At 40.0% G+C, this 27,829-nt stretch overlaps 4 protein-coding genes and 1 non-coding gene across 5 annotated transcripts; 1 reads left to right on the forward strand and 4 right to left on the reverse strand.

Annotated features, from left to right (window-relative positions):
* Positions 1 to 1,238: 1,238 nt before the first annotated feature.
* hce2l1 (high choriolytic enzyme 2-like 1) lies at positions 1,239 to 2,955 on the reverse strand. Its single transcript, XM_005723363.1, has 9 exons — positions 2,884 to 2,955; positions 2,739 to 2,790; positions 2,600 to 2,659; positions 2,365 to 2,517; positions 2,145 to 2,262; positions 1,879 to 2,057; positions 1,700 to 1,781; positions 1,489 to 1,613; positions 1,239 to 1,401 (listed from the first exon to the last, which is right to left on the reverse strand). The coding sequence occupies exons 1-9, from the start codon at positions 2,953 to 2,955 to the stop codon at positions 1,388 to 1,390; spliced, it is 855 nt and encodes a 284-aa protein (XP_005723420.1). The 3' UTR covers positions 1,239 to 1,387.
* Positions 2,956 to 3,872: 917 nt separating this feature from the next.
* Positions 3,873 to 5,782, reverse strand: hce2l2 (high choriolytic enzyme 2-like 2). Its single transcript, XM_005723365.1, has 9 exons — positions 5,524 to 5,782; positions 5,404 to 5,446; positions 5,252 to 5,314; positions 5,008 to 5,163; positions 4,790 to 4,907; positions 4,480 to 4,658; positions 4,295 to 4,376; positions 4,069 to 4,193; positions 3,873 to 3,983 (listed from the first exon to the last, which is right to left on the reverse strand). Exons 1-9 carry the CDS (start codon positions 5,581 to 5,583, stop codon positions 3,967 to 3,969), a joined length of 843 nt encoding a protein of 280 aa, XP_005723422.1. The 5' UTR covers positions 5,584 to 5,782; the 3' UTR covers positions 3,873 to 3,966.
* Positions 5,783 to 6,038: 256 nt separating this feature from the next.
* Positions 6,039 to 6,111, reverse strand: trnak-uuu (transfer RNA lysine (anticodon UUU)). The gene has a single exon. It is a non-coding gene; the product is annotated as a tRNA-Lys (tRNA).
* A 4,371-nt stretch (positions 6,112 to 10,482) lies between these two features.
* ankzf1 (ankyrin repeat and zinc finger peptidyl tRNA hydrolase 1) lies at positions 10,483 to 15,127 on the forward strand. The gene is made up of 16 exons (XM_005723366.1): positions 10,483 to 10,570; positions 10,929 to 11,073; positions 11,158 to 11,279; positions 11,352 to 11,454; positions 11,554 to 11,765; positions 11,866 to 11,981; positions 12,107 to 12,260; positions 12,587 to 12,809; positions 12,909 to 13,007; positions 13,130 to 13,297; positions 13,387 to 13,533; positions 13,647 to 13,929; positions 14,044 to 14,155; positions 14,246 to 14,413; positions 14,498 to 14,568; positions 14,685 to 15,127. Exons 2-16 carry the CDS (start codon positions 10,953 to 10,955, stop codon positions 14,809 to 14,811), a joined length of 2,226 nt encoding a protein of 741 aa, XP_005723423.1. The 5' UTR covers positions 10,483 to 10,570; positions 10,929 to 10,952; the 3' UTR covers positions 14,812 to 15,127.
* A 67-nt stretch (positions 15,128 to 15,194) lies between these two features.
* On the reverse strand, positions 15,195 to 21,256 carry glb1l (galactosidase, beta 1-like). The gene is made up of 16 exons (XM_005723367.2): positions 21,057 to 21,256; positions 20,583 to 20,752; positions 20,330 to 20,480; positions 19,372 to 19,432; positions 19,210 to 19,304; positions 18,944 to 19,124; positions 18,796 to 18,854; positions 17,975 to 18,096; positions 17,087 to 17,127; positions 16,826 to 16,944; positions 16,672 to 16,746; positions 16,498 to 16,587; positions 16,265 to 16,378; positions 15,976 to 16,107; positions 15,613 to 15,840; positions 15,195 to 15,485 (listed from the first exon to the last, which is right to left on the reverse strand). Exons 1-16 carry the CDS (start codon positions 21,117 to 21,119, stop codon positions 15,282 to 15,284), a joined length of 1,905 nt encoding a protein of 634 aa, XP_005723424.1. The 5' UTR covers positions 21,120 to 21,256; the 3' UTR covers positions 15,195 to 15,281.
* Positions 21,257 to 27,829: the final 6,573 nt, after the last annotated feature.

Here is a 27,829-nt window from a genome sequence, read left to right on the forward strand (position 1 = left end):
TTTACTAGGAAGGTGTAAATAATCAAGTGGCCAAGAAGTGTACATAAGTAAGTGTTAGCTTAACACTACAATAAGATAATTGGCAAGTTTTGCTTAATTCTACAGTGAGTGGTGCATAAACTCCCAGACATTATGTAGCCTGGCAGAATGCACAGTTTAATGCTGCAGCAGCGTAATATCGGCACCCTTAAAAGCTACAAAAAGAGAGTGACATGTGTTAGTTTCTCTAGGGGGTGGCACCATTGTTATTGAAGTCCCCATTGCATATATAAAATCCTAATATATTTATCCATCAAGAAGAGGGAAACATGTCAGACATTTACAGCAGTGAAATTGTGAAAGTGAGTAAAATTAACCCAGAAGTGAAATTCATATTTTTCCATCGATTTATACTGTGGCAGGTGATGTGCTAAAAATTAACCATACTGCTGATTTTGCAGTTTGCATAGTTAACTTCACCAGGACAAGAGCAGTGAATCACACAGTTTGTTGCACTTTTCATTCGGTTTTGAGCACTTCAGGTCAGTATCACTGCTAGTTTTTATTATCTCAAAGAGGAGATCATTTTAACACATAAGGACACATGCTCAGAAGACATTGGTTCTCTTTCTCAGGGATGAAGTTCAACAAATCCAGACACAGATCTTCTCTCAGTGAAAATCACCTGTCCAGTGTCTTTTCCATTTGCACCTGGGACATTAATGGACTTGCACAAGTCCAAAACTACAGCGGCCCTGAGAGATCAGAGATATCAGCTTACTGTGAAATTAAATGTCAGTGACTTTGGTTACTTCAAAATGGTTATATGTTGAACATCTTGTTTACCAGCTCTTGACAAAAAATTTTTTTGCCTAATAACATCCACTGTTTATTTTTCACATATGTGAAGTTTATACTGTTTTCATTTCACGTATGTAAGTGCGAAATCATTTACTCTACTTTTACACCTGAAAGCAGTGTCTATTTTTTACAACTTGTAGTCTGTCTCTGGAAAATAAAAATAAACCATTAGCCATTTTTTATTTTTTATTTTTAATTTAAAGTAAGCAGAAGATAGACAAGAGCCATAAAATAGATCGGAGATCGGATACAATGATGTTACTGGCATCAGCGGGCACTTAAAACTGGTGAGTTTTGTTTTTGGCACTTTATTTATACTAGAGAAATGCAGCCTTTAGTTGTTATCTAGTAATTTATAACACCCCACGGCAGAAGGTCTTGAATCAATAAAAGCTCAAAGTGCAGACTAGACAGTGAAAATAAAATATACATTGCTATAGACTCAGGTTAAACCACTGTCGCCCAGATTATCATCTCAAGCTGAGAAGTTGTAATAAACTATTTGTGACATCTGGCAGGACATTACAGCAGAGGTTTCTGGATCCAGTTAGTCATCGGTAGCTGTAGTGAGAAACAGAGAGGAAATCCAGTCAGTCCTTTTCAAGTTTTTTTCTAACAACTGTCAGTTTGCTGTATAAATCTACCAACCGCAGTTATAGAGGATATTTATTTTATGAAGATCCATTACGCTAGGACCATCTCGCTGGCCGATGGGGATATAGGGATCTGGTTTAGGGATTATTGTTGGTCCGCCATCTTCAGAGAAGGCATATCTGTATCAAAGATGCAAAACACATATGATACAGTGATGCCCGAGTCTAAATGACAGATAATTATGTTGAATCAGAGAGCAACTCACCGTCCATAATGCATGACAGAGCTGTAGTCATATGGGCTGTTGAGATTGTTTGTCACCTGTTTCCTGAAGTTATGTATGTGCTCTGCCAAAAACAAAAAAAAAACAAAACACCTTCACACTCATTTTGTGAAAAATCGAGCCACTGCAATTAGAATGACGTAGTGATAAAACGTGCGAACCTGGCATGATGTTTTTCCATATAATTGTGACATAGTTGTCACGGTCTGATCGGGATTGCTCGTGTACGAAGCCGAGAGCATGCATGAATTCATGAGCAGCGATTCCCGACCACATGCACCCAGGAGTCTGCAGTGACAGGGTCTGACTTCCCCCAGTCTGCCCCAGAAATGACCAGCAGCTAGGGAGGCATGCAGAGCACAAATTCTACGGTATGTACAATCATCACGGCACACTGTAAGAAGCCATAAGCAGGAATCACGCTCACCCATATCTAGGCTGAACGTCAAGGAAGTTGCCTTCGTGAGTGCGGGGAACAAATTTAACGCATGTTCCAGCGGAAATGTCTTGCATTCCAGTTTCTATGGTGATTCTGTCCATGTCGTCTAAAGTTAGGGTGAAAGAACGCAAAAAAAAAAGGCAGAACATGAAATAATAAAGGGATATAAGAAACCAGAAGCATCTCCTTAAGTCTTAAAGCTTCATACCATACAGTGGAGAGATGATGTAGGGTACATAGACAAATCCATCTACAGATTTAGGCCACAGACAGGTGTTGCCGGGGCAGGTTATGGCACTCCTTACATGAGAAACAGCAATATCGCCGTCCCTTATTGACATTCCTCTTGGGGCTCGTATCTCTGATGAGAAAATACATTCTTTTCAATATGCAGGGGAAAAACTGACATCAGTACAATTCTATGTAATTTACAGTTCACTTACTGCGATTGACCTCCAGGATTTGATCCATTGTGGTCATTTCATCATGCTCTATATTTTCCTCTGAACACAAAAATAAATATGAAATAAACAGAAAATCACTGTGAAAATGCAGGATGAGGTGCAAGGAATCGTGACCCACCAGAGAATTTCCTTTTCAACCTCACTTTCCCCTCGTGCACACCAGTCGAATTCTGTCGCACAAAAAATGTTGACATATTTCAGCTGCAAAGCATGACAAGACGAGAAAAAAGGAGTCTATATGCTCCTCTTAATTACATACTTACTTTAACAGGTATTGTGTTCGCCTGGGTCAGCAAGCCAAACAAGATAACCAGAAGTATAATGGAAGAATGCATTGTTGTGTTTCAGGCTGGTTCACCAGTTTCAATCCAGCGCTCTCCTGATGCAGGAGCTAAATGAACTCCTCACCTCCGCTGAATCTATATACCCACTTCTCCTCCGCTGCTCTGTACTGATTGGGCCTCAATTCAGATGATGAAGCATGATTAAGATGCCTCATCATGCGGTGTGTGTAATTTACTCTAAATCCACTGCTGATCCATAACGGGTGGGCCTGATGCTGACCTTCACTTACGCCCTGTACTTATTGCATGCAAGATTCAGCACTTTCAGAAACAAGGCACTTAAAGGTGTTTTTGCTGTCCGAGTTCAGCCCGACAGACCAGCAATTTGTGTCTGACTGAGCTGGCAACTAGTGATTTTGTGATATGCTATCAGATGATAACTGTCTTGGCAACGGTCATTTTTTGTCACACAGTTAAATATATAAAAACAAAACTTTATCCTTTTCCAAATATTGCTTCTATTCTTATCAAGGGGCTAATTTTGAAGGGCAGTGACGAAGCGAAGATTCTCATGTGTCAGCACTTTATGAAAACTTCCCTCGTGGTGATTGGACGAACAGAAGAAACTACTGCATCCTGAGTTAAGGTAGCACATTTTTAAATATAGAGAACATGTCTATTTATTACCAGAGACTTTGTTCTTTAACCTTCCTCATTAAAACAGATTCAGATCTCCTGTTTAATGTGATCAAGTCACCCGTTCTAAGATTCTTCACATACCTTATTACCCTGCCTCTGCTTTATTACTCTTTATCTCTTATTGATCTGTAATATTACTGTTGAGTGCATTACCGCATGTCTATTTCAAACCAGGCTATGTACTGTGAGACATATTTTTACATAAAAAGAAATATCCAATTTAAAACGCACAAACTTTCATGTACACCAAGGATTTGCTGATAGAAGGTTTGAATCAATCTTTATTGAAACTGTTCATATAATTCAACTGCAGTTTTGTTAAATTGGCCTTTACTCCTGGTTCACTTCCATTCAGCCGGGTCTCTAATCATCCATGTCATCTGAACAGAAAGACAGAAAGAAATTACATTTGTGACAGTGATGTGCAGTGTGTTTAGGAGTTAATTCAGGACATTTGGTACTAACCACAACTATAAAGTCTGTTGATTTTTAGCTTGTCAATGTGGCTGAGAGATAAAGCCTGGCCCAGCTGGATGTTGTTGTTGTCCTTTGGAAGGATGGTTGCTTCCCCACGCTGGGAGTAGGCATATCTAAACATATACATAAATATGTATCAGCTTATAAATATATTTTAAAATAAAGGGGGTAAATTATAATATTTTGAGTGATTAACAGATCATTTTTTACTTACTTTCCAAAGTGCAGAATCGAGCCATAGTCATAGGGCAGATCCAGAGTGTCAGTCTTGAACTTCTCAAAGTTTCTCAACCGATCTGTTGGAAAAATGAATTTTCTGTTTTGAAAATCGGTGCAGAAATACAGTTAAAGCTTTCATTCCCTTTCCACAATGCCAACCCCTGCACACTTTAAAATTACCTCTTGAAATATTTGGCCACATGATGGTGACATAGTTGTCCCGATCTAAGCGGGACTGCTCGTGCACAAAGCCCAAGGTGTGCATGAATTCATGGGAAACCACTCCAACCTGGACGCAGTTAGGGATCTGGAGAGACACAGTCTGCCTTCCACCACGCGCACCAAGGTAGGACCAGCAACTGGATTAACACATAAGAGGACAGAAGAGTAACTTCAAGTGGTGAATTCACAGCTGGAGAGGAAACAAAACCTGAATACATTTTACAAAAGGAATTTTATGTAATCAAACTTTCCACGCTTCAGCTCTCACCCTGACTTTGGCTGGATGTCGATGTAGTCTCTCTGGTGAGTCCGTGGAACAAAACGCACACAGGTACCTTGCTCTATGTTGGCCATACCTGTCTTTATCAGCATTGTATCCATGTCATCTGTTCAGTTGTTTAACAGGGGCGAGTAATTCATACATCATTAAAAAGAAGACTGTAATCCATTGCATGTACTTATGCCTCGAACGCTAAAACAACATACTGTATTCAGGTGAGAGGTTATATGCAATGTAGACATGTCCATCCACTGATTTGGACCACAGGCAGCTCCGTGCAAAGCAGATTCTGGGGGGTGTTCCGGAGGAAACAGCAATATCTCCCTCTCTGAGGGTGGTGGCGCCATCGATGATTTGCGTAGCTGATGCAGAAATCAGATTAAAGTTTTTTAACAGCAAGTTGGGGAATCTGCAAAAGAAAACCCCTCAAGTAAAGTGTGTGCAACTCACCTTTAAGCTCGTTGGTTTTAATGATTTTATCCATTGCCGTTTCTTCATTGACCCCTCTCCATTCTTAAAAAAGAAAAAAACAATTTGTGAGGGAGTGTGCAGTTTTACGTCAGTCACAGTAATAATTAAAATTAAATCGAAGCTCAGTGCACCTTTGTAGCCAGCGGGACCCCACTTTTGGTTGAACAAAAATTTCTGCAGAAAGCACAGACAAATTTATTTACAGCTCTGTTCGTGAATTCATTAAATTCAGCGGTCCCAAGCACATTTACCTGAGCTTGCACAGCTGAGAGACAAATAGAAACCATGCAGAGGAGTATAATCCGCTCCATCTTTACCAGTCAGGTATGCCTTCAGTGTTACCATTTGACATGCACTAACACCTAGCTTTATATGTGTTCCCACTGCTGTCCTTAGATAATACCCATAATTACCTCAAGTAAATAACAGGGCTGGTGTTAGCTGTTTGTGAGTGAGCCTAATCTCCAAATTAGTTTGATTCTTTCATAAACAACATCTGCAACAGTGGCATAATGTGAGGTCTCACTGTGTATAATAACAGCTTAAAATCAATGACTAGCTTTAAATGAAATGGTTTTAATGTCTGGCAGAAATTTGGTACAATTTTAGGCTTTAGGTGTGTACATGAACCAAGAGTGCTGTTTTCTTTCTACTGAAACTAAGCTTACCATCAGTTCACGTGCAATGCATGAACGCAGTTAATTTTAAATCATTACTAAGTTGTGCAAAATTTTTGTTGATAATGTAGAAGAAATAAAAACTCTGACGCCCGAACAGGGACTTGAACCCTGGACCCTCAGATTAAAAGTCTGATGCTCTACCGACTGAGCTATCCGGGCTCTGCTAACTCAGCCGGAAGCAGTATTTATAAAGAGGAAAAGCCGAGTTTCCATCCCAGTAGGAATTCTTCCACGTGAAAATACCAGCATGACCGCATTTTCTGGCCATACATTTCTAACCCAGGACGAAGTTTCTGCGGTAAGTCGACGCTGTTTTGTAAGCTAGCCTTCCTGCACATGACTAGCTACCTGGCAGCTACGTACACTGATGCTAAAGTTACTAATTATCAAGTAAACAACAGAAGTATTAACAAACTAAGATGCCAGTTCGTTAACAGAGCAGGATTTGACTCTTTGCCAGCAGGCTAGCTGTGAATTACGGCATGCAAACTTTGCAATTTGCAGGAGACGCAGGAGCAGGTTAATGAGCTGCGGCGTGCTATCGAAGAAACTAATCGTGAACTGGAGAAGGTCCAACAGAGAAGACTGCATACTGAAGAAGAGATAATTAAACGGTACACCGCCCATTTACTTTAGTTTCCAATTAAATTGGGTGCCTGTCACGCTTAAAGTGTCCAAAAAACCTGATATTGTCTCAACCCGTATAATGCTTCCTGTGATGTGATACCAGTTATCGTCGGTGGGTGCACTGAGGTGCACAACAGACTGTTAGTGTAGATTAATCGACCAGTCTATTAGGTACACCTCGTGTCTTGAACTGCTCCCTCATGCAATCTAATCTAATCGGCAAACTCAGTGCATTTGGGCATGTAATTCAAGTTTCAAGGTCAAGCTGAGCCGCAGAATGGGGAACAGAGGTGATTTTGAAAATGGCACAGCTGTTGGTGAGGAAACTCCTGATCTACTGGGAATTTGCTCCTCAGCCATTTCTAGGGTTTGCAGAGACTGGTTAAGAAAAGAGAAAATCCACTGAGTTTTCTGGGTGAACATGTCTTGTCAAGGAAAATGGCCGGACTGTTTTAAGCTGACAGCAGTAATTAAAATGACCACTGATTACAGCCAAAGTATGCAGTAATACATCTCTGAATGCACAGTATGTTGAACTGGAAGTAGAATGGGCTACAGCAGCAGAAGACCACACTGGATCCCACTCCTGTCAGCTAAGAACAGGAAACTGAGACCACAGTTCACATGGGCTCATCAAGCGTTGCCTGGTCTGATGGGTCGCCATTTCTGCTGCTGTAAACAACATAAAAGCATGGATCCATTCTTCCTTCGATCAGTAAAAAACATTGTTTTCAGGTAGATGCTATCCAGACTTGCTCGGGGTGTTTTTTCCTTTTTTGTTTGTTTATTTTTTTTTTTATAGTAATCAGTGACGTTTAGCTTTCCCAAGTCTTAACTTGGAGTGTTATCCAAACTATTTAACATCATTTCTTCCTCCAGGAATATTGTTGATGAACATAGAGACACATACAAAGATTTCCCTCATGTAGGTCTATTAGTGAACGACATTCATAAGCCAGCTGGCGTTTAAAAAAAAAAATTAATTAGTTTGTCTGGAATAAAGATTTATCTCTTGTATTAATTTGAAATATAAACACACCTCGAACTTGAATTCCAATATAAGTTTTTCCAGTGAGGGACAGTAAAGGATATTTCTCTTCTTAACTGATCACCTTCTGAAAGGTATAGTATTTTGTCCTTTAGTTAGGGTACAGTTAGTTAGGGTACAGTTAGTTAGGGTTTAGTTAGTTAGGGTTGGGTAATATTTCCACAGATGCTCTGGTTGTCAAAAGCAGTGGACAACTGTATGCTCATTCTGTTTTGGTTGCGCAATCGAGCCTTTCTGGGAGAGTTCAGACAGTGACCATCTAATTGCTAACAGTGTCCAGATCCCAAAGCCCTTATACTGAACAATCAATAATTATTTCAAAATAATAAGTTAACGTAAAAAAGAAAAAAATTACCTACTGCCCATTTAGATTGAGTCAAACAGTTAATTATGCATAACCAGGTGTGATGTGTGCCTTTGTTTCTAAATGTGTAGCCCTTACATAATGTATTTGCTGTCTTTCGCAGTACGAGAGAAACTGAACGGAGAGTGGATTTAATGATGGAAAAAAGCGAAATCGTTAATGCACTGCAACAACTGGGTCATCTGCTCCAAAGTGAGATGGATCTCTTTGAACAACTAAATAGCCAAAGCTCTCCAGACAGGTATTCCGAAGTGCTGTGGACAAAACCGAGGCATACATGACATGTGCAAACCTACAATATATATTTTATATATTTCAGGAGTGAAAGGCTCAGTTTGCAGGACCAGAGTGAAAGCGCCAGCATTAAGGCAAACCAGCTTCTTGCTGAAATCCTGGAGGTGAAACAGCAGCTAGAAGAGGTTGAGGATCGTTATTCGGCGGGTATGGGGATTACTCACAGAATCCGTACAGAATTTATTGTATACAGACATGGAGTGAAATGTGCTCTCTCTCTCTGTCAACAGGTCAAGCTTTGCTCCCTGGGCCAACCTACAAGTTGGAGAGAAATCACACGAAGCAGTGACTTACAAACACTGTTATTTTAATAAGTACAATAAAGTGTATATAAGTATTTTTAACAGCTAATAAAATATTCATTTTTATCTTTTAAATGTATTTTATTGTTTCTTAAATAACAGTAAAGGGGATGATTCTGCAGTGAATATCTCCAAAGCTTCTCAGCTTCTCATTACTCGGGTGCTTCACATAGTCACAAATGGTCGACCTTCTCTATGCAGTGATTAGATAAGATGACAAATATTGCAAAATGTTTATGCTTATCTCAGTTACAGTATGGAGGAGATTAAAATTTCTCATGTCTCATGAGATTTCAGTGATGACAGAATTGACACACTGTCAGCCATTTGCAATATTTTGCAAAACAAAACCTTTATTCCCTATTTTCCCCATTTTATCTAGTCTTCATTAAAACCCAAAGATATCATGTCTGGATGACATGTTTCTTTCTTCCATCATAATCTAGCAAACTGATGAGGGTGTGGTTGGGTCAGTTTGAACTGCTGTAATCCTGGATGCATTGACAGCTCAACTTTCTGACCCGTGACTGCAAACAAAATCTAAAAAAACTCAGATTTCCTACTTCATAACTAAGGTTTTGCAACCCCAAATTTTGCAGTTTACATAAATCCAGCAGGCAACTTGCATAGTAGATACAAAATCTTTCTGTTTTTCTTAATATATAAATATATAATACATTACTGTATGTTGTTGCTCACAGAAAATCAACAAGGCAATCTTGGAGGCTCGTTTCCATGACTGGGAAAAGTTTTTTCATCCATAGTTAATAAATTTAAGTTATTATCTCAAATTTGAGAATAACTTTAAAATTAAAGTTATTTTGTCAGACGTTCGCTTTGGTAACCCGAAATTTTGACTTATGGATCCAATTTCTTTTTCAGTGGCAGAAGCAAGCTTCCATGCAGTTACAAAACTGCAATGCTGGAAAAACTTTCACACTCTCCACATGCTCTCACTTATAGCAAACACATGTTCAATCCTAAGTTCCTTAGCTGGTTAAATGCACATGCTGATGACAGCTTCAGCAGCTGCAACCAGGCTGCCACAGCTGAGAGCAAGCTGCAAAATCATTCAACAGTCACGCTATATGTTCTTCAGGAAATGCTGTCAATAAAAAACCAGACAGTGAAAGGAATTCTTTTCTTTTTTTTGTACTGAGCAGGATTTTTGTTTTTGGTTCAGAAACAACGGCTGACTCTTTGGGCTCACAAACAGCTCTTCGTGTTGTTTACAGCAAGCTCTGGTTGGCCCTAATATCCAGATGCTGCAGCAGAATTTTGATTATCCTGTACAAACTATTTTTAGTTTACTGTTCTTAGCACACCTTGGTTGTAACCAGTCATTATTTGAGTTATCATTGCTTTGCTATTAGCTTGAATCAATTTGGCGTTTCTCCTTTAACATCAGGTATCAGCAAGACATTTTCTTACAGAAGACTGACGCTCACTGGATGGTTTTTGAAACGTATCTAGATGTAGTTGGTCTCATGTGATTGGCCGATTAATTATGATTATACATAGTCAATGATCGGTTCAAAATGTGTACCTAATAAAGTGTCTGTAAGCGCCTTTTACCATTAATCAGGCAGATTAACTCAACTACCGGTAACTGTTTTATGTAATTTAGAGTCAACTTTGTTTGTTTTTTTATTCTTAAAACACAAACTAGCGTTTTAAGTTCCATCAGTACTTTTGTTTAAGTACTGGTGGGCTACGTTTGTAAACTATTAGTAATTATAAAGAAAACTTGTGTATAAACTGAATAAATAGTGTAATCTGTCATGTAAATGTCTGCAGTGATATATGCACGTTGCTGAAACGCAGTGAAAGCAGTTTGAAAGGAAAGATCGGCTAATTTACAACCTTTGGTCTTTGAACGCCACTCGCTGAAGCATTCATGACGCTCTTGGGCTTCCGTAGAAATGTCAGCGTAATCACATGTTACCCTAAGGTTGGCTCAGCTTTTTGTCAGTTCCTTTTATGGTAAGTCGTTTACTATTTTCCCAGTAGTTCATTGTAACTTTTAGTAGTTGTAATGTCCTTAAAGTCCCGTTTAAGGAAGTGGACAGAGTCGGTGTTTTAAATAGATTGTGGCTGAACGTGTCGTTCAAAGAGCACACACTTATGTTTACATTAGCAAAATTGGGTTAGCCTTGTAGATCAAAACTGTCACTATAAATATAGGCTTGAGGTTGTTGCCAGCTGCTCTTATGATTCGTGCAGGAGAGTAAGTGTTAATGATCTGGTTCAGTTAACTGTCGTGGATCTGCCCCAGCCAAACACTATTTTAGGGGATCGCCAGCTACAGCTTATAGCAGATTTCTCTTTCTTTCCATTACAGATGAGATAAACCAACCAGCAAACGATGACTGCCCGCAAAGATTGTCGCTCCATCTTTGATTTGTGCTTGAATGATGAGGCTTTTGGATTGAGAGAGGTGAACCCCGTCCTAAAGGAGGGTGTAATTATTGACCTCGCCTCAGATTGTATGTATGGAACACATATGATGTTGTGGGGAAAAAGATGCCCAGTTTATTCAGTCGTTGAATAAATGTCTTTCCTTCACACAGGTGTGGAAAATAGAAGTGCTGAAGATGACAGGCGAGAAGCCGAGTCCAGCCTGGTTAGAGAGGTGTCTGAGAAGATGGTCTGCTCAGCCTGCAAATATCCCTTTATTAACCGCGAGGAGCAGGTAACCACGCAGTACTCTACAATCTGTTCATGCATTGAGAACCGGTGCCTGAACATGCACTTTGTGTTGCAGAGGGAGCACTACAAGCTTGACTGGCATCGGTTCAACTTGAGACAAAAGATAGCCATGTTGCCGCCCCTCACAGCGGAGGAGTTTGAGAGGAAGACGGGTGCAGGTGAGGAAACTGGAGTAATACACATCTAAGATGGAGTTTAACTAGGAAAAAAAGGTCTGAAGCAGTTGGAACAACTGACCTATTGTTGTCACTTTACAGGAGACTTATCAAGTATCTCGGGCTCAGAGTCCGATTCAGAGGACGAAGACTCGGACAGCGATGCTGGAGTTAAAAGCAGAACGGTCTCTGACAAAGACATGGAGAGCTCAGGTGAAACTCCTTTAACAGCTGGTCGGCTCTCCAGCAAGTTGGTTTTCCAGAACTCGGTGGGAGATTATCTGTTAGTCTACCGCTGCATACTTAAGGGAAAGGTGAGGATCAGTCCAATGAAATCTGTAATCTGTTTAAAAAAACAAAAAAAAAAACACTAGATTTATATAATTTAATATTTTTGTCATTTTTCCTGAAAAGTTTCAGTTGGATGACGAACACGATGCAGGATCCTCTCTGAAAGCTATAACAAAGAAGACTACGTGGGTCATTCTCATGACTGGTGGAGGTCATTTTGCTGGTGCTGTATTTGAAGGGTAATTTTTTATTTCCCTGCTTTGTATGCTTTCATATTACACATTATGGCTGAAATTTAAAGCACAACAACACAGCCAATTCGCAGAGATGTGAAGCGTCCAGCACAATGTATTTTATGTTCCAGAAAACAAGTCCTTCTGCACAAGACCTTCCACCGATACACAGTGCGAGCAAAACGAGGCACAGCCCAGGGACTCAGAGATTCTCAGAACCGCAGTCACGCACCAAAATCTGCAGGAGCCGCACTGCGACGACACAATGAGGCGGCGCTAGTCAAGGTCATACTGCGCTCCATCAGATCGCCTTTTGAGTGAAAGCCATGCCTTATCTGTTCTTCTTCATAAAGTTTGGTTGATGTTTTTCAAACAGTGGCTATAAAAGCTCAAGATTCCTTTGGCTGATTCATTAGTTTTTCTCCTCCAAGAATAGATCATGCACTTTTGTGAGGTTGCGGTAGTGTAGCCATGGAGCCAAGTATTTAGTTTTGGCTCTGTGGTTAAATTCTCTGCCTCACTCATAGGATGACGTAGTATTCTGTTTTATTTATTTTTTGTTAACCTGGATTTTTATTTAAAATTTTTTTTTTTTTTTAAACTTTTTGCAGGACATTCAGGACCTTCTTGTAACCTGGGCCGAACACTTGAAAGGGGCCTCTAAAATATTCATACGAGCTCCCAGCTACAACAAAACGATCTTTTTTGGTGGTCGAGGAGGTCCCCTTGATAAAAAAGATCCCAGGATCTGCACAATCCCCTTTGCAACACGCAGGGCAACATTTCGAGAGGTACAGAGGGTACATGAGGTCCTTTCTACTGTTCATGTGTATGGTAAGAAGCACAAAGTGCTTGAAATAATAACATGTCTCCTGCACATGTTTATGCAGCTTAGGTATATTTATCGCACAATCAGTAATATCTTTTTTTCAGGGAAAGACACAGACATTTCTGCAGTCTTCAATCCAACTAAAAAGCTGTGGAAAAAAGCTGTTAAACCCACAGCAGAACTAAACACAGATCAAGAGAAAGGTAGGTTTAAGATGTTTAAACATGGTCTGTAAGCTCTCTGTTGACCTCGGTGGATAAACTATAGCATCAAATAATAATGTTAAACTTAGTAAACCTGACTGCAAATTTATTGCTTGCATCAGCTGAAGAAAACCGCGAAAGCACTGATGAAGAAGAGTGTGGGGAGATCCAACTGGAGATGGTGGAAATGACATTAGGAACACTGGACCTCAGGGAGTGTGAAATCCATCCCTCCAGGCACAAAAGGAGGAGGAGACGAAAGAAGGAGGAAGCTAAAATTCCAATTGAAGGTAGATCTGATCAACTATCTCATCGCAGGTGGAATCCAAGGCATGCTAGTTTATTACTCAATTGTTCTGCAAAATTTATGAAATACCAGATTCATTTGGGACCGATCCAAAGAGCATAGAAGCAGAAGGTAAAGAAGAGGAACTGCCAGAGGCTACACCAGTAGAAGATCTCCCTCAAGAAGTGCAGTCAAAGAGCAAGAGGAAAAGGAAGGTACAGAGCAAGAAACAAGTGGATGGTGAGTAGGGGTTTAAATCTATATTTTTCCACTTGTTTCTCAGTCTTGAAAAAGCTGTGTAATGCATTGTTTTCAAGTGTGAAAACTCAACATTAAGCTTTCTTTCTTTATAGATGTTGTTGAAGAGTCATGTGAGTATAGCCTCAGGGATGCACTCTTTACTGCCTGCAAGGTTGGGGATGTGGAAGCTCTGCGCGCACTCCTCCAGCTCCCTGTGGAAAAGTCAGAGGATCAAGAGCATTTGGAGAGCAAACTTTCTGATGGCTCAAGTCCTCATACTCTCCTCAATAAACCCATTGATGCTTCAGGGTTCACATTACTGCATGTTGCCACAGCTGCTGCACAAAAGGCAGCGATCGGCCTCCTCCTAGATGAAGGAGCAGACCCCTCCTGCAGGTATCAAGAATATTATCGTCAAGCGTTGTAAAAGTGTGATTGTGTAGCAGCTGAAGTGAACACAGTGAAACCTTGCCCAGGTTTAATTACCATCTTTACATTATTCCTTTACAGGGATAATAAAGGGCAGACACCGTACATCGTCGCCCCTGACAAAGACACAAGAAACGTCTTTCGGAAATATATGGGGGATAATCCCGACAAATACGACTACAGCAAGGCCCAGGTAAGGTTAAACTCGTGCACCTTTGAACATGTATTGCATTAAACGCAAGCTGGTAATTTGACTAAGTGTCTTACTCCTGTGCAATTAAAGATCCCTGGGCCGCTGACGGCAGAGATTGAACTGAAAAAGATGGAAAAGAAAAAGGCCCAGAAGGCCCAGAAAAAACAGCGAGAAAAAGAGCAGAAAGAGGAAAAGAGGAAACAAGAGCTGGAGGCAGAGGAAAAGAAGCAGTTTGTATCTCTGACTGATCGTGAAAAGGTAGGTTACTGCTAAAGGTCTGCAGCTGATTCCTTGTAAGAGGCTGTTTTTTGGAAATGTTCATATTTGGCTTATTGATTATAGAGAGCTCTGGCAGCAGAGAAGAGATTTGCAGCGCAGGTTGCTGCAACAGGAGCCAGCATCTCTAATATCAAGTACGTCTCTCAAGAGCCATCCTCTCGCTGAGTTAATGCATAATGTAATAGCAAGTTATTTAAAAGCTGCACTGAAATACGGTGTGACTCTTCTGTGGGTTTGTCTTTGTCAACAGGAGGTGCTGGCTGTGTGGGGAGTCTCTGCTTGGGAAGATCCCTTTTCAGTACCTGGATTATTCATTTTGCACTCCCCGCTGTGTTCAAGCGCATCGGAAAGCAAATGCTCCTCCAGGAAAGACCTAGTGTCCACCTAGGAACTATTTTACTTGGAGAGGAGTCTACCTCATTAAAAGTACTGGTTAATTTGGCTTTTTTTAGGCTTTGACTTGCCTTAATTTTATTGTGGCAGGTGATTTTAGACACTCGGATACATATACTGTATGTAATAAAATCAATGTACAATTTATTTACAGCATCTGTAATCGGGCAAAAAGAAAAGCAATAATTAAAAACAACAGTCAGCATATATTTCTTTTGCACAGGCTTGGTGAATATTGTAACAGCAAGTAATTGAGTGTTTAGTGTTTCTGTGTCAAAAATTAAAACTGCTGACATCAAATTGTGTCTCATATGCCATAGAAATACTGTTGTGTTGCAGCTCCTTCAGGTGAGATCATTTGTTCAGAGTACTATTGTGCTTCAGTCAGACTGATAATTACTTTTAGAGCTGCAATGTGAAGAAAATGTAATACTTCAAAATTCAGTGGGCTCCGTCAAAGCTTTTTAGGCGTGATGTTGAGCTGAGGTCGGTCCATAAAAAGAACCCTCGAGTGTCCTGGAGCTCCTTCCAACTCCAGCACCGTGATGTTGTTGGGCAGGGTGGTGCTAAGCAGGGGTCCGGGGACATAGACAGTCTGCTGAGGCCCTCTGGCTGGCCAGTATCGTCCCAGGTTCACACCATTAATCCAAACCTGACCCTGATGAAGGAAAAACAAACATCCAGAAGAATACAGTTATTTTATTCCTTGCTAGAAACGTGGGGTAAATAAACAAAAGAATAAAGTCTGCCAGGTCCAGAATGTCCCAAAATATAGTCAGCATTACCTTAGTCCATTCATTGAGCTTGAGGAAAGTGTCCCATGCTAAGCCGTTGGGCTGCAAAGTCCCCATGTAGAAGGTTGGTCCACGTGTAGGTTCTCTCCGAGGAGCAGGGTCAGACTTTCGGCTGTTGCCGTGAGGCCATCCACCAGTAACGGCTCCATCAATGTCCAAAGGGTAAATCTTCCAGTCAGTCAGAACATCTTTACCCAGGATCAAGTTGCTCAACAGGCCCTGAAATTCACACAATATTTACCAGTTAAAACCCATAGTCCATGGTTTTACTTGATGCAACTTCCAAACAGCTGCAGGGAAATGTATGTTTTTAAATGCTTGTACTCTGCTTGCTTGCTCTATTAATTGCCTTGCCTTGTAGTCATTGATCTTGCTGCCAAAGTTAACCCTGCCCATGTTCTCTACGAGGATGTCCAGTGTGTCCCCCTGCTGTCCCGTGACATTCATCACCAGCACAGTGTCTCTCTCTAACAGGCCCTGGAAAACCTGTTCAAACGGTTGTATGTTTCCAAAAGCGTGAACGGATACGACATCATTTATATTTGAAACTTCACAATTTGACGCAGACAAACAAGCTCAGATTTAACCTACAACGTTTTTCCCCTGACGAGGACATCAACAAAAGTTCACAGTCAGGCCTTACCCCATTGACGGACACATATGCACGGTCATGAACCCCATTCAGTGGAGAGATAAGTGGTGTGGGCTCTGAGAGGTTGTGCGGCAGTGTGGTCCGATATAGCACGTATCCATAGTACTGAACACAATAGACAACACAGGTTGCAGACACAACAGTCTAGAAGTTCTCCATGGTTCAAGAGTTACACTGTTTCTACAATAATGCTCTCCCCACTGTTTCCCTCAGACACCCCATACCTGTTTCACCTCTTCAAACGTAATAGGATACTGAGATTTGATTGGTCCCAGAGGTGAAAGGGTGTTCAACAGGCCACTAATGTCTCCAACCTGTTAAAGTGACACTTTTTTGAGTTTTGAACATTTTTAAAAATATTTCTTGACATTGGGATTAATTTCCTGAACTGATCCTACCTTTTGCAGGGTCACAAAGCCATACACAAACCTGGGAGTTGCTGGTGGCATGGGGCCAGAGGGAATCTCTCTAAACTGATGAGAAATGGCGATGAATTAATCATGCATTAATCAGGACATCAGCCTTAGCAGGTGGCTGTTCAATCAGTTCTACCTGCTTTATAACATCTCTAATAGCCAAGAGCTTCTCTGTGGGGTCTCCTGCCTCAGTCAGCGGGGCGTCGTAATCATAACTTGTGACTACTGAGCGAAACCTGGTGTCATGATCAGCACCTTAGTGAGAACAACAGAGCGTTACTAGAGACCACTAAACTGCAAACTGAGCTTTTATCTGCCTCTAAAACATGAAAACTGTGACATAATCTGGCACTGAGACAATGAATGAATGAATACTGAGATTCTGTCAATAAGTTACCATTCCAGTAGCCAAAGTTTGTTCCTCCTTCAAACATGTACCTGAGAAGAAAGAGACGTAGAGTGTAATATCAGAGGAAATTAGCAGTGGTGTCTTAAAGGATGAGGTTGCTGGCTTTTATTTAATCCAAATTAAAGGATCCCAACGATCATTACATTGATTACAGTGGCACTGTGATGTCCTTTTAGCCAAATTTACCTAGCTTATCCGAAAACTATAAGAAAACATAATCCGTCCATTTTCTTAAGTGCTTATCCCCACAGGGTCACAGTGAGGTTGTACACCGATGCCCATTTTAGAATAAAACAGGTGGCAGTAAAAGTATCTACCTCTCCTTATGTCTATTAATCTGTCAGCTTAATCCAGTTCGAACATTTCAAAAAAGGAGGCCTGTCATGCCACACCGTGTTAAAGATTCTAATGTGTGATCAGTGTAACACTTTTGAGCCAAAGGCTAGTCTTGGCTCTGTATGATATGAGTGGGAATCCCTCCATCAGGCACAGCTCTGGCTGTGATCACAGATTTCCTACCTACCTCCTGTTTAAGTAAATTCAAGTAAATAAGGAATATTTTGAACTCTGGATCATGCAAAGGTTCTCTAGTATGGTATAAGGACAAAGGTATGAAGTAGGAAATGAGTAGCTGTAAATGGACAGTGGCCTTTCGCTGTAATTTAAAAGAGAGGTATGAAAGTCCGCATCTTCAGTTGGATTCAAACATGACTCTTTGTTAAATGCCACTGATACTGCAGGTAAGCTCAAAAGCTGGGAAAATAAACCAGTTGTTGTGGTTGTTGGATCAGGCTTTTACATTAGTACACTAACACAGTTTTATTATTTGAATGTGTTTCTACAGAGAGGAAGATTTGGGGGTTTGTGGAGACATACATGTTGACGTTGGCCCCCATGGTTAGCATTTCTCCTAGCACTCTGCTGACCTTCTGAGCATCAACCACAGCATGCTGATCTCCCCAGTGATCCAACCAGCCAGTGTAAAACTCTGAGTTCACCTGCAACGTAATTTAAAACAGTTTTATCACATATACCTGTGAAATCATACGAACGAGTTACAAATTCATTTTTACTTGAGAAAGAGGTTTTAACTATAGTACATTATTGACATAATAGCAGGTGGTGGAAGTGGTGCACATGATTGCATTGCATTCAAATATTGTGTCCACCTCACTGTGCCTCTCTTTTCTCTAACTGCTTTGACTCCACCCCTGCTGGTCATGTAAGATAGCTGTCCTACCTGAGCCTATTATGAGGTTTGTCTTTGTATGAAAGGCGACCTTTAAGACAAAGAAAACCAAAAAGAAAGTTGTTAAAGGGGAAGTCGTCCAGAACGAGACGCACCTAAAAAAGATTTGTTTTAGAAGGTGATGGAGAAACACCCTGAAAGATTCATAAGGATTATTTTGAACTGTAAATCATGCAAAGCTACTCTAAGTGTATCCAGGAAGAAAGGTAAAGAGCTCAGCTTTTCCGTTTTAAATCATTTCTATATCAATCAATAAATTAAAAGTAACTGATTAGTAATGCACCACCACCCACTGTGAACATCAGCAGAATTTTTTTCTGCAGCTTTTTTAATTGAATGTCATTAGAAATACACAAGTGTACATAATAAAATGGCCAGTGAGTGTGTATTGTGTATATTCAGCCCCTGCTTCTTAGGATTATGTTTAGTGAATAGATATGTAACGAACCAGGGGTCCTCGAGGTTCAAATCGTCGTTGCCGGGCGAAGGCTTCAGTGATGTTGGTGTCTGAGAAAAGAACATGTAGAAATAACAACGATCTCTAAAAGAACAAGAAGATGATGTTTTATCTTTGGACACCGTCACACAATACCAACCTGTCCCAAAGTCTATTGTGGCATATAATCCTTCCAGAGTCCCACATATCATTTCCTTGTTTGTGTTTCCATCAGTGGTGAACAGGATGACGTCCTCGCCCAGAAAGAAGCGGAAGAGAGTGCGCAGGTGACGCATGTAGTTGTAGTCACAGCTGTAGTAACTCCCATATTCATTCTCAACCTGCAGTTAAGATTGTATATTTTCAAATCCAATAATAATACACTAACTCGTAAAAAGCTTTATAGCGACCCACTCAGAACTCTACCTGGACAGTAATGATGTTTCCCCCGTTAACATAGAGCCAAGGTTTCACTTTGGGGAGGAGAACAGCAAGCCAGTTGCTGACTGCCTGCAGGTAATCTGGGAGAAAACAGATAATGTTCATAAAGCAATACATTTCAAAAAGGGTCATAGGTGCATGTTTTACCTGTGTCTGCAGAGCGCAGTATGATGTTTGGCTTTTGAAGTAACCAGGCAGGCAGTCCACCCTGCAAGAGAAAATTAGAAGAGAATGAAGGCAGAAACGTGGGCAATCATGTGATTAGCCAGCCTCTTTTATCTCACCACAGGGATTTAGAGAGCAGTGTAAAAAAATACCTCCACACATTTTAACTTTGTATTTTTAATATATGAAATATGGCATAAATGTGTGCATCCTACTACAGTTATAGTAATATATACCACCAGCCACTTCATTAGGTGAACCTGCTCAACTGCTCATTAACACAAATATCTAATCAGCCAATCACACAGCAGCAACACAATGCATTTAGCCACGTAGACACGGAGAAAATGTCCTACTGAAAACCAGACTGGTCACCAGAATGGGAAAGAAAGGTGCCAGATAGGTTGATGTACTCTGATTTTACAACATAATCATGACTAAAGTTTACCTGTAAGCCGCAGTTCTCTGGCCCATCAGAATGACCAGAGTGCTTCAAGCTTATAGGAAGACAAAAGTAACTCAAATAACCACTTGTTACAACCAAGGTATGCAAAGAGCATCTGTGAACATGTAAAACAGATTGACAGATTAAGCAGTTGGGCATGTAAAGACCACACGGGTGCCACTCCTGTCAGCTAAGAACAGGAAACTGAGGCTACAATAAGCAGATTGTTCAAAACTGGAAAACAGAACATTGGATAAATGTCGCCTGGTCTAATGAGTACTGATTTCTGCTGGATGGTAGGCTCTAAACTTGGTTTAAGTAAAATAAATGCTTGTATCCATGCTGCCTTGTATCAACAGGTCAGAATGCTGCTGGTGGTTTAATAGGGTGGCGTTGAGTTCACTGTACTCAAACGTTCTCCACAATCACCAGACTTCAATATCTCAATCCAACAAAGCACCTTTGGGATGTGGATGTTATGACCTCTGTTCTCACCATTTCCCATTCAGCACAGATGTACGGTCCAGGACGCAGGATGACCAGCAGACCCGTCTGGTTGGCCAGATCCAAAAAATGCTCCAGATCTCTGTCTCCTGTGAAGTTTTGAACTCCCTGTACCGTTTCATGGAAGTTCCAGGGCACATATCTGTGCATACAGACATGGTAAATGTGCAATGTTTATAAAGGCCAACAAACAATCCAGTTGAAAAACATTTATATTTAAATGTTTGCGATGGGGTCGGCTTACACTTGGATGGCATTCAGTCCAGTCATGTACATCTTCGCGAGTCGGTCCTTCCAGTAGTACCGTGGGATTCTGGAGTAGTGGATACTCCCTGAGATGTACTGAAAAGGCTTCCCATCTTTCAGGAAACAGTTTCTTTTGTAGTCTATAGAGAAAGATCTCTCTCCAGAGGCCTGCAATATAGTCACGGTAACTGCTATGAGAGTCAAAGTGCTGATAATCTGTCTATAACTTCCACTGCATATTTCTCAGGACTGAACTTGGGTAGCAGCTTGGGCAGTTATTAATGATGCTGCGAGAACAACTGTAGGTAAACTATGTATGTATGCACATATAAAAGGTTACAGAAATTATATATAGTTAAAGTTATATATTTTTTGCACGAACCTTTCAAGGAAGTAGAGAGAGGGAGGGGGAAAAAACGAAAGATCAGCTGACTGAACTACTGTAAAAAAAAACCTTTAGTTTCATTCTTACCAAATTTCCATTCACATCTGAACAGGCAAGAGTCAGTGCAGCGAGGAGTAAGGCAGCAGCCATGTCCGCTGCCTACCTGTGACGGTTAAACCTAAAACATCTATAACAGCTATAGATGCAAACATATACAGTCTTCTTTCACCTCACTCCAAGTCTATTATTAACAGGGGGAAGCATTGAGTCAACGTCCTCCCCGCTTCAGTAGCACTACCACGTGATTTTTATTTAGTCATCAGCTGGGTCCTAAAGTCTGTCGATTCGCCTCAAAACCTGTTCTGGCAGGCCCCTTTTTGTCATCACCGTTATCAGTGAGACCTCAATTTCACTAGTAGTTATTATTTTTCTCATAAATAGAGACATTTAATATACTATAAATATTTCAATGCTTAAATTATAAATGAAATAAAAAATAAACAAGATTAAATATTGATCCAAATATGTCAAGCACACTTGGAAGTTAAAAACAGAGGCGAAAATTCAATGTGGTTATAGATTTTAAATTATAAAATGTAAATATCAGTAGCTAAGTAACATAACTTTACTGCATTCCTGTGTGTATACCTGTCTATTGTTGGGGTTATTTACACATGTGAACATACAAAAAAACACAAAAACGACAAAATAGAAGTATGTAAGTCTGTAACTGTGCAGGCTAAGTGGGAATCCTGCCACCAAAGCCACCCTATGACGCCTTGCTTTTAACAACATGCTGTCATACTATGCATTATGTAGGCTGAGAACAATTCCCTTTGTGTTTTGCATGGCAAAATAACAAAGCAGCCAGTTCAGGAACGGGTAGCTTTATTATAGCTTTAGGACCCCACTCCTAAAGCTATAAGCTCTGTGTCCTTGTGTCTTTTCACTGGGTATGAATGATAACTGCATGTCAACCAGTACTAACATCTACACCAGTGGAATTATCTTTTATTTTTCTTCTTTAAAAAAATTAATAAATAACAAAAAAAAAATCAACCTTTTAATTTCCTCTGGAAAATTTCTCAGGCACGATGTTGGTGCTACAATAATAACTTATCAGGAGCTATCTGATAGGAAATATACCCGTGTTATAACTTTATGTTCCTTTAAGGACACTAGATGGCGCTGCAATATATGAAGAGCTGCAACTGACGTCTTATCTGGTTAACATAGTTTCACAGGGACATTACTGAACACTAATGATATTAAGGTAGATTACAGATGATTACAGTTTACCTTCAGACTAAAAGAATCCATTAGTACTGATCCTTGCGTACTCAAACTACTGTAGTAAAACACATCAAGCCCTGTGCCTGTACCATTTACATACACTGTAACACATTAGTAGCCCTTCTGGTGTGTTTCGCATGCATTTAATTAAATTGTATACACTCTTTTTTTCCTATGAGGCTGTTGTGTCCTTCCTGGTGTTTCGTTACACTCATAGAAAAGTCAAAGTTGCTTCCAGGCTACTTTTTCTGCCCGTGTGCACTCCATTATGGTTAGAAAGAGCTCTTAAGTGGCTGATGGACTGATGTGTGATGGGAACAGCAGTTTATCTCCATGTGACATGTATACACTAATCCTGGCAATTTCAGTTAATAGATCCTACATCTGCCTGCAGGCCCATCACTGCACTTGTAGGGTTATATAGATTCACTTCTCCACATGCTTTTACTCTTTTTGTCAGTTCTATCTACTTTACAGTAATGACGGCCTAAACACGGATGTCATTTCCTGCCTCTTCTTTCATTAGTGTCAATTCTAAGAAAATTGAAAAGGGGGCCATCACAATTGCTAATGGCAGCTGATCTCAGCTACAGATAGGACTCTGTGGCTCATTAGCCCACTGTCAGATGCTGTCGATTGCCCTGGGAATGAGCGGAAGAATGACGTGCATGGGCTTATAATTTGGTTATGAGCATGGTAGTGCCTGAGGAAAGCCTGTCAGCATCCCATCTTTGCACCCCCCCCTCTCTTGTGGAAAATTGATGTTCAAACCATAAAAAAATTCCCAGCAAACTAATGCACTCCGGGCCATACCAATTACTGAGGTGTTGAAGCACAATTGTAAGCCTAAAAGATGGGATTTAGAATAACACAAACACTAGAGAAACTGCTTAACTCACAAGATCATCTTGCAGTGAACTGGAGTCCACTTTTTAATTACTGTGCAAGTTAAAGGTGCAGTCCAGACTACCCTACAATTATTAGGCAGGCCTGTCCCTGGTGTGATGGGAGATACAGAAAAAAACCCTCACTCGCTCTAGGGCTGGGCGTCATCTCAATGAAGTCATCTCCCGAGAGTCTGTAATTAGATTGAACCATCCCCTCTGTCACTACCCACTACCCCCAGAATAAACCCTCTTTGTTGTTTCTGGTGGAAGCAGGTGTCTTCAGATCCCCACCGCCCCTGAAATGACACCTCCAAAAAATCCACTTCAGTCTATTTGGAATGGTTGATGTTAGGAACTCCATCAGCTTTACATGAACTGGGGTTATCTTGGCTTTTGCTTGGAATTAATTAATGTGATGGGGCCATAAAACATGTCAGTGAGTTGCATTTATGGGAGGTGGGGAAGCTTTCAAAATAAAACGCCATTAGTATTTTGTATCAAGCAATCATTTTCATACAAAGTGCAACAAAAACAAAAATGTCAGTTATATCAATGCACAGTTTGCCCATCCGTGGCCTTATTTTAAGAATTATTACTATTATTATTTGAAGTAAGACTGACAACATCAGGTGTCAAATCCTTTGCCACAGCTCCCCTGTGTGACCTTATGCCCACTGTTACTAAAAACCATTTCTCAGTTAAAGTCATCATCCGCTCAACTTCATATCTTACACATCTTAAACAGAAACACCTTTCCCAGTGATTTAAACATGTGATATTTCATATCTTAAAGAGACCTGGTATAAAACCTGAATGGTTTAAATAACTAAGTAGCATATTCTTAGTTTTCAGTTTCAAGATTGTAGTGTAGTTTATGTTTAAGTTTATCCTGCCTTCCAGGTGTTTCCTCATATCCTTTCCCTCTATATATTGTATCAACTCAAGACCAAAATACAGCTGTGTACATTAAGATCATCAACAACCTCCCATCCCCTGGACCCCTCACATTCCAACACAGTGCCATATAGGCAAGAGGAAACACCTCAGCATACATATATAGTAAATGTATAAAATTACAAGATAAATTGAAAATGTAATTATAGAAAATTAATAATAAATATAAATACATTTAAGGAAATACCAGCTTATTCTTAACTATGGAGTCCAACAGGGGTCAATTTTAGGCCCACTACTTTTCATGATTTAAATATTTTATTAAATGCAGCTTTAAGCTTATGGTTATAAAGTTTGGTTATTTTGCTTACTTGTTACACACCAACTGCTAATATGACCAGTTCTGAACATATATGGTAATTCTCACTGATTAGTGATGCAACCCTTTGAGGGGGCAATCTAAGTGCTGAGCTGCCTGTGATTCATGCACAACTGAACAAAACGAATTCCCAAGAAGTCTCTATATCAGTCCGGAGGTCAGGCTACGCAGAGGAATGTACCTTGCCTGTTTTCTCAGGCTCTGAATGACCAGTGAGTCAGCGTTAGGCGCACAAACCATAATACTCTGGCATCTGAGAGAATCTGGTCCTGAGAAACAAACAACGAACAATAAAAAAGTACCATGACAAAATACCTTTGCTATGTTTGTATTTCATTACTGATGTAACCCTGTAGTTTTTCTCTTTTTGGATCAATGAAAAAAAAAAATTCTAGGATTCTTAAAGCAATTAAGTCACATATTGTGGGAGTACTGAAACACAAGGCTCTATAAACAAACAGGAAATGGACAGTGTGGGGGGGAGCATGGGAAGAGTGAGTTGGCTCTCATTCCTCAAACTCAGGGAAGGTATGGTATGCATTTGGGGTGCAAGTATGCTCTGAGGAATGCTTGTGGTGATATTGTGACATCCTGATGCTTGGACTTTAGCTCCAATAATAGCTGTTAGTGAGGCTTATTATGTCAAATTAATCACAGCGAGAAATGTCTTTCTGAAATTCTTTCACCCCCCTTAACTAAAAGCATACTGGCTGTCAGGCTTTAAACTTTAACACTCATTTGTATCTTTATCTTTAGCTGCACAAGCAGCAGGGATCTATCCCAGCGCCACTATCAGCCATTGCGTCCATTAGATTATTTGCTTTTGCCTGATAAAATCAGGCTATCAGATTGATTTTATAAATGAGTATCTGCAAAATGAATGGCATTGCTTTCAGCCTGAGCAGGGGAAGTCTGTTTTTTTTCTAATTAGCTAACATTAGCATGCTCACAAGCTAAGCTAAGATAATGATGACCCCATTAGGCATTTGTTTGCTTGGAATGAATGTTACATCCTGCATTTTTTCCCCATAATTGATTTTATTGTTTAGATCAGGAGCAGATGGATTTCAATTATACAGTATTGTGCAAAAGTTTTGAGTCACCATCATTTCTTTGTATTTTGCTAGAAAAATTAGTAATAGGTTTACTGATCTATTGAAAGATGTGCAGACATACATGGAAATACAGTATATAAGGCAAAAACAGTGGTTCCACAAGTCAAACAAACTTGAAAGTCAATATTTGGTATGGCAGCCTTTAGTCTTCAACACAGTCTGAACTTTGTAGGTAAACTTTCTTGTTTAAGTAGTCAGGAATAGTTCTCCAAGCCTGTTGAAGAACATTCAGCCTTTTATGCTGTTCTTTGTAAATATGATCCCAAAATGGTCAATAATGTTGAGGTGTGGGTTCTGGGGAGGTCAATCCATGATGGAAAGTGTCCCAATGTCCTTTTCCCCTATCCAGATATGCTTTTACTGCATTGGCAGTGTGTTTGGGATCATTGTCATGCTAAAAAGTACTTTTATGTGTTCATAATTCCATCAATTTTGACAAGATCTTCAACATCGCAGGCTGAAGTGCAGTCCTAAACCACGACTGAGCCTCCACCGTGTTTTACAAATAGTTTGAGACACTCACTATTCAACCTCTGTCTCTAACTCTCTTACCTGATCCCCTTTGCACATATTGATGACATTTTGAACCAAAATTTTCAAATTTAGATTCATTTGTCCATCAGACCTGTTGCCACCGATTTTCAGTCCAGGTCTTGTGTAATTAGCATACCTTAGCCTTTACTCCCTGCTTTCTTTATTTTTGCCTTATTTTTTTTTTTCCTTAAGGACATGACTTACAGATACTATTCACCTGTCAAGTTTCCTCAGAGTTTTTTTTAAGGACACCATATTGAGATATGCCAAATTTCCAGCTAACAGCTGTTTGGAAATTACCTTGTTGGTGTAAAACTACTATTTTATGCCTGGCAAGCTTTGTTTTACGTTAAGTTGTGAGTTATGTGTAGACACAACACTTGTTCATCCCTTGAGTTGGGTGCTGGTTTTATGCTTGATAGGTGAGTGTTTAATGACTTAACAAATAAAAAAAAAACACTTCTGAAAATGGTCAGGTGCAAAAAAAAGCGGCCAATGGCAAAAGACAAACTTTGGATAACTTTCAGAAAGCCCAGAGAACTCCAGTTTGGCTCCTTGGAAAAAGTAATGAGAGGTACTTAAACCTTTTTCAGCAGAACTGTAACTTTATAGCATTTTTTTTTTTGATAAAACAGAAAATTGCTGATCTCCTAAAAATTTGAATAACCTTCTGTTTATGTAAAGCTTGCTATGAAAAAACCCAGAATAAAGCGATGACATTTTATTGTAACAAAATCAATTATAATAACATCAACTAAATCGTTTTCGCTTAAAGGATATTTTTGTCCCTTCTTCTCTTTTATAAAACAGCAGGAGTTGCTGACATTGCTGTGAGTAATGTGTTGTGTTGGAGACCGGTCGACTCTGTGAGGTTCAAGGATCAGTACCATAATTCGATAAAAGCTACAGCAGGATTTGTCATCGACCATATTTACACATTTAGGTGATGCTGCCTGCGAGTGTGATACAATAAAGATCGAATCACCTTTGTTTGATATTGTTAGATGATCCATTTTTACTTCAATGTCTTTGCTTTCATTTGGCCATCCATCTTGGCTAAACTATCTCTGATTCAATTAATTTTACCTAACTCCCATCTTCCTGTTGCTTTGTTCCCTGGATGACCGAGACCATTCACACAGAAAAAAGAGAAAACATCATAAAAGCTTACTTTTAGGACTTTCATGTCTTTCTTCACTTAAGTTTGGTCAATTTTGGCCACTTTGCTTTTGGTTTTTGATTTGTCTTTAGGCCTAATTTTATAGTATTACTTCTCATACCAGTGCTAAGTGTCTAAGGTAAGCGAATGACTTGGTATTATCATTAGTAATATATTCAGTTTTCACTATTATATAAACTGTGCTAATTTCACAGATTTCAAACCTGCTCTTAGTTAACACAACATAGTATTTGTAGGTCAGACACCAGTGATATTTCCAGCTGACGATAACCCAGGGTTCATCGCGCTTGTTGTTTAGCTGCACTGTTTACTCATCAATTTATGGGTGGAGGTTTTTTACATAATCAAAGCAGCTCCAGTTAAGTGATTAGCCTGGTCTGGTTGTGACTAACAGCCTGTAGCTATAGAGAGGATCATCAGTCATCCCCCATCACTGGGACCTCCATCGCATGCATTCAATCCCGACTTGTCCATTATTTGACACGAAGCTACAAAAGGATCCTTCACCTGACCTGAGTGACTTTCCTGAGGTCATTCCCACTAGTGGGGGTTGGGGGGCTCATCATAGACTCTATCTC

This window comes from Pundamilia nyererei, unplaced genomic scaffold (genome assembly GCF_000239375.1).
Source record: "Pundamilia nyererei isolate P.nyererei 1_Seehausen unplaced genomic scaffold, PunNye1.0 scaffold00009, whole genome shotgun sequence".
In the NCBI taxonomy this organism is placed as follows: Eukaryota; Metazoa; Chordata; class Actinopteri; order Cichliformes; family Cichlidae; genus Pundamilia; species Pundamilia nyererei.